The sequence below is a fragment of the Melopsittacus undulatus genome, chromosome 3 (genome assembly GCF_012275295.1).
Source record: "Melopsittacus undulatus isolate bMelUnd1 chromosome 3, bMelUnd1.mat.Z, whole genome shotgun sequence".
Taxonomy (NCBI): domain Eukaryota; kingdom Metazoa; phylum Chordata; class Aves; order Psittaciformes; family Psittaculidae; genus Melopsittacus; species Melopsittacus undulatus.
The window spans coordinates 111,987,503-111,992,247 of NC_047529.1; the positions used below are offsets into that span (position 1 = coordinate 111,987,503).

General features: G+C 61.1%; 1 protein-coding gene across 1 annotated transcript; it reads right to left on the minus strand.

The window, feature by feature from the left end:
* Positions 1–429: 429 nt before the first annotated feature.
* Positions 430–4,513, minus strand: VSX1 (visual system homeobox 1). Its single transcript, XM_034061132.1, has 5 exons — positions 4,156–4,513; positions 3,870–3,948; positions 3,083–3,206; positions 1,860–2,040; positions 430–698 (listed from the first exon to the last, which is right to left on the minus strand). The coding sequence occupies exons 1-5, from the start codon at positions 4,511–4,513 to the stop codon at positions 430–432; spliced, it is 1,011 nt and encodes a 336-aa protein (XP_033917023.1).
* Positions 4,514–4,745: the final 232 nt, after the last annotated feature.

The following is a 4,745-nucleotide window of genomic DNA, read 5'->3' on the forward strand; positions in this document are numbered from 1 at the left end:
AACCTGCTGCTCCTGGAGAGGGAAGAGCTGGTGTTCAGAGCAACTTCCACACGGTGGGAAGGCTTGGAAAAGGTGTCTGTCACCTCCTGCACCACCTTTGCACCCGTGTGTTGGAGCTGCTCCTATTGCATTGCTGCTCCTTGTGCTCCCGGCTAGCCGGGAAGTGGTTGGAGCCCAGAAGGGAAGAGCAGCTCATCCCTGGCCGTGGTCCATGCTGACCACAACGTGCTCTCATTTCCACACTGCTCCTGGTCCCATTAGGACACCTCTCCCACCCTCCACCCTGGCTCCGGGACAACGTGAGGGGACAAGGATGTGTGTGCCCAGTTTTGAAATGCCCTGAATGCAGAGAAAAGTTCAATTATTTAAGGAAAAAAATATATATATAGCAATAAATCAATAAATATTCTTATCTCAGCAGGGAGCTGGTCAGTGGTCCCTGCTGCTCAGCTCCGTGGGGGGGTCCCCATTGATGCACTGCCTCAGCACACCCCTCTTCTCGTGCTTGGCTGTCCTGGAGAGGTCGATGGCTGTGTCCTCCGAATCCTTTGCTGGGCCAAGCTTGTCAGAGCCCCTCTGGGAACTGGCCTGCTTCCCTTTGAGTTCCTCCTCCTCCTGCTGCTCCGCTCGCCAGCCATCTGCCAGCTTCTCCTGGCTCTCCGCCTTCCTGCTCACCTCCATGGACTTCTTGTGCATGCCTTGCAGAGGAGAGAGCAAAGCCACGGGGGCTGGTTGCTTCTGACTGCTCAGCACCACCTCCTACTGCTTCCTTCAGCTCCCGTTTGCATCCCAAAGGAAAACTCATGCTGGCTACCAGCCTTTCCTGACCCGGAGCCCTGGAGCCTGCTCTCTTGCAGCCCCCAAGCATGGCTTGTGACAGAGTTGGTCTGTACCTGCCCTGCAGTGGGGAAGACCTCCAGGGAGAGGGTTGCTGTGACAGCCTGTCCCAGCATGGAGTTCAGGTGCCTCCTCAGTACAGGGCTGTGTATGAGCAGAGGGGAGCACTCAGGTAGCACTCTGCTCAGTTTGGGGGGAGGCCGATGACTTCCTAGGCACCCTGCAACTCCCATTCACACCTCAAATCTGTCCACTTCGGGGCCCCTCACCACAAGAGAGACATTGAGGGGCTAGAGTGGGGCCAGAGAAGGGCAACGGAGCTGGTGCAGGGTCTGGAGCACAAGAGAGATGGGGAATGGCTGAGGGACCCGGGGGGGGTTTAGTGTGGAGAAGAGAAGGCTCAGGGGGGACCTTACTGCTCTCTACACCTGCCTGAAAGGAGGATGGAGCCAGGAGGGGCTGGGCTCTGCTCCCAAGGAACAAGTGACAGGACAAGAGGAAACGGCCTCAAGCTGCACCAGGGGAGGTTTAGGCTGGATATTGGGAACAATTCCTTCCCCAAAGGGCAGTCAGGCATTGGAACAGGCTGCCCAGGGCAGTGCTGGAGTCACCATCCCTGGAAGTGTTCACACACTGTGTAGATGAGGCCCTCAGTGCCATGGGTTAGTGGTGGCCTTGGCAGTGCTGGGGAATGGTTGGACTGGCTGAGCTTGAAGGGACTTTTCTAACCTAGCCAATTCTATGGTTCTATGGTTTTGATTCCCACACTGGCTGCTAGCACTAGACAGCGATACCCATCACATGCAGGCACCTCTCTGACCCTGCAGGAAAAGGTTTTCCCTTTCCCAGCTCTTCTTTGCAAGGAGGGAGTAGAAAAGCCAAGGTTCTCATCCCCCTGTGCACAGCTCATGGCTGAGACCCTGTTCATTTCTGGGAACAGACAAGGATGGCCATGTGGAAGAGGAAGAGCCACTCACTCTGCAGCTCCCCCACAACCCTTCCAGCCCCAAGCTCCCACTTACCCAGCAGCCATGGGGCGCAGGATCCCACCAGCCCGCTCTTGGCAGAGTTGATGATGGACTCGGGCAGAGGGATGGAGTGTCTCACCATGGCCCCATAGAGGCCATACTCGGCCATCACACTGCTCCGTCCCCAGCACTTCTCCCTCTTCCGCCACTTGGCTCTTCGGTTCTGAAACCAAACCTTCAGGGGTAACAGCCAGGAGAGCACGGAGGGGTGGGATTGGGAGGAGACAGCCCCGTGGCATCAGGGGGGACGTGTGTCCAAGGCAAAGGGGCAGCCATGGGGGTGCATGGAAGGGTTTGGGTGTGCAGAGCGTGGACGTGCAGGTGGCAGCAGTGGGGGGGGATTGAGGGAGGGCACACACGTGGGTGTCAGTGACAGAGGGGAGAAGGGGGGGAGAGGGAGCACATGTTACACGAGGCTGATCGTGGCACAGGAGGGTGATCCCAGCCAAAGCCACCCTATGCTCCGCCTGCCCGCCGGGCCCCTCTGCTGCTTCCATCCTCTACAGGAAATGGGGCCCTAATGCAGTGAGTGACAATGACAGAGGATGCTCAGGTCCCTCTGCTCACCCCCTTCCTGCGTTTGAAGGCTCAAGGGATGCAGATCCAGCATAGCTGCTCCCCAGACCACCCCCAGCTCTTAAGCCAACAAGCCGCTCCTCAGTGGGACAGGGTCTTAGAATCCCGGATGGGTTTGGGTTGGAAGAGACCTTAAAGCTCATCCAGTTCCAACCCTCTGCCACGAGCAGGGACACCTTCCACTAGAGCAGGTTGCTCCAAGCCCCTGTGTCCAACCTGGCCTTGAACACTGCCAGGGATCAGGCCCTAAAATGCCATGTGTCCCCCCTCAAAGGATAAGCTAATGAGAAAGTCAATGGGACACAGCTTGGCTCCTGAATCACTCCCAGCTCCTGCTTGAGTTGGGTCTCTGGAGGACAGAGCCGAGCTGCTGCAGTGATCAGCTGCTGGGGACAGCTCAGTCATAGAACCATTGAACCAACCAAGTTGGAAGAGACCTTTAAGCTCATCAAGTCCAACCAGTCCCCTCGGTCTGCATTTCCATTTGAAGCCTGTTCAGTGCCGGGGGTGGAAGCTGAGTCTCCCCCCAGTGCCCTGCAGCATCTCAGTGCTGCCACTTTCCCACCACCTGCACTCTGGCCAAGGGGAAGAGACAGCCAATGGACCCCAATGAAGGAGAGAAAATCATTGCAGCCATCTACCTGTATCCTGTCCTCTGGCAGCTCCGTCTTCACAGCCAGCATCTCCCGGGCATAGACATCAGGGTAGTGAGCTTCATTGAAAGCCTTCTCCAGCTCCTCCAGCTGGTGAGCTGTGAACACCGTCCTGCCGAGAGGAGAGAGCACCTTGTGACACGGGTCAGACCTGACTGCAGCCCCCTTCCCGCTGGAGCTTTATAGACTCACAGACTGGGCCAACTTGGCCTTGAACACTGCCAGGGATGGGGCAGCCACAGCTTCTCTGGGCACCCTGTGCCAGGGCCTCAGCACCCTCACAGGGAAGAATTTCTTCCCAATGTCTCATCTCAATCTCCCCTCTGTCAGGTTAAAGCCATTCCCCCTTGTCCTGTCCCTACAGGCCCTTGTCAAAAGCCCCTCTCCAGATTTCTTGTCACCCCTTTAGGCACTGGAGCTGCTCTAAGTTCTCCCCTTCAGGAGCCTTCTCTTCCCCAGGCTGAACCAGCCCAGCTCTCTCAGCCTGGCTCCAGAGCAGAGCTGCTCCAGCCCTCAGAGCATCTTTGTGGCCTCCTCTGAATCCAAGCAGATCCACAGGAGCACCACAAATATGATTTTCATCCTGAGAATCCCCCCCCCCCCCCCCCCCCCTCATTTGCAGCCCTTCTCTTTCCTCCTCTGGGGACACAAACGATCTTTCAGGTCCCTTCCAACCCGAACCATTCTGTAGTTCTATACCATCCACTGCCCCAGCCAGGGGACCAGAGGGAGGCTGGTGGCAGCAGCGGGGAGGTGCGGACAGGGACAGCTCTACCTGTGCCGGCGTTTCTTCCTCTTGATCTGGGCTGTGGACATCTTCAGCTCGCTGCCGTCCCCGCACAGGCTGTCCTCATCTGGCAGCAGCATGCAGGAGGGGAAGAGTCACATTCCCGTCGGGAGCAGGGGGACAGAACCCAGCTCCCAAAACACGGATGGAGAGCGGGGCCGGGGCTCCCCGTCCCCCCACCCCAGCACCCGGCACTGGTATCGGCATCCCGGGATGCCCGGGGCAGCGGCTCCGTCCCTCGGTCCCCGTGCGCGACCCCCCCGGCCCCGCTCACCGGAGATGTTCTCCTTGTGCCGTCGGGCGCCGGGCGGCGGCCCCGGGGCCGGGCGGGGGCCGCGGGCAGGCAGCAGCGGCAGCGGGGCCGGCAGCAGGCGGGGGGCTCCGGGCGCCCCCAGCCCGCACAGCAGCCCCAGCCCCAGCCCCAGGGCCCCGCTGCCCTCGTAGCCAGCGGCGGGGAGCGGCCCCGGGGGCGGCTGCAGCTCTGCCTCCAGCCCCAGCAGGTCGGTGATGGCGAAGCCCTTGGTCCGCAGCCCCGCTCCGCCCGGTCGCGCTGCCGGTACCACCGGTGCGGACACCGGTTCGGGCCCCGCCGCCGCCGCGCGTCCCCCCGACGGCTCCGCCCGCCCTGGCATCGCCGCCTCCTGGCCCGGCCCGGAGCGGGCACCGCCGCCCGCAGCCCTTTTTATGGTCCCGCCGCCGGCCCCGTCTCCAATCCCGCCCCGGGGCGGCGGGAGGAGCGGGGGGAGCGCTCCCAATCCCCAGATTAACGGCTCCCGGTCCCATCCCCCGCGCCGTCCCTCCCTCCGCTCCCCACAGCCCCCGCCCCCCGGGCCTGCCCATCCCGTCCCCCGGTCCCTTCCTTCG

Bases quoted from the DNA above. Each gene is read 5' to 3' on its own strand.
- VSX1 (XM_034061132.1), bottom strand. From the start codon at position 4,513: ATGCCAGGGCGGGCGGAGCCGTCGGGGGGACGCGCGGCGGCGGCGGGG. The intron at 3,949-4,155 runs GTGAGCGGGGCC...TGCTGCTGCCAG, and splicing joins GCACAAGGAGAACATCTCCG to ATGAGGACAGCCTGTGCGGG. The intron at 699-1,859 runs GTAAGTGGGAGC...CTCCTCTGCAAG, and splicing joins CTGCGCCCCATGGCTGCTGG to GCATGCACAAGAAGTCCATG.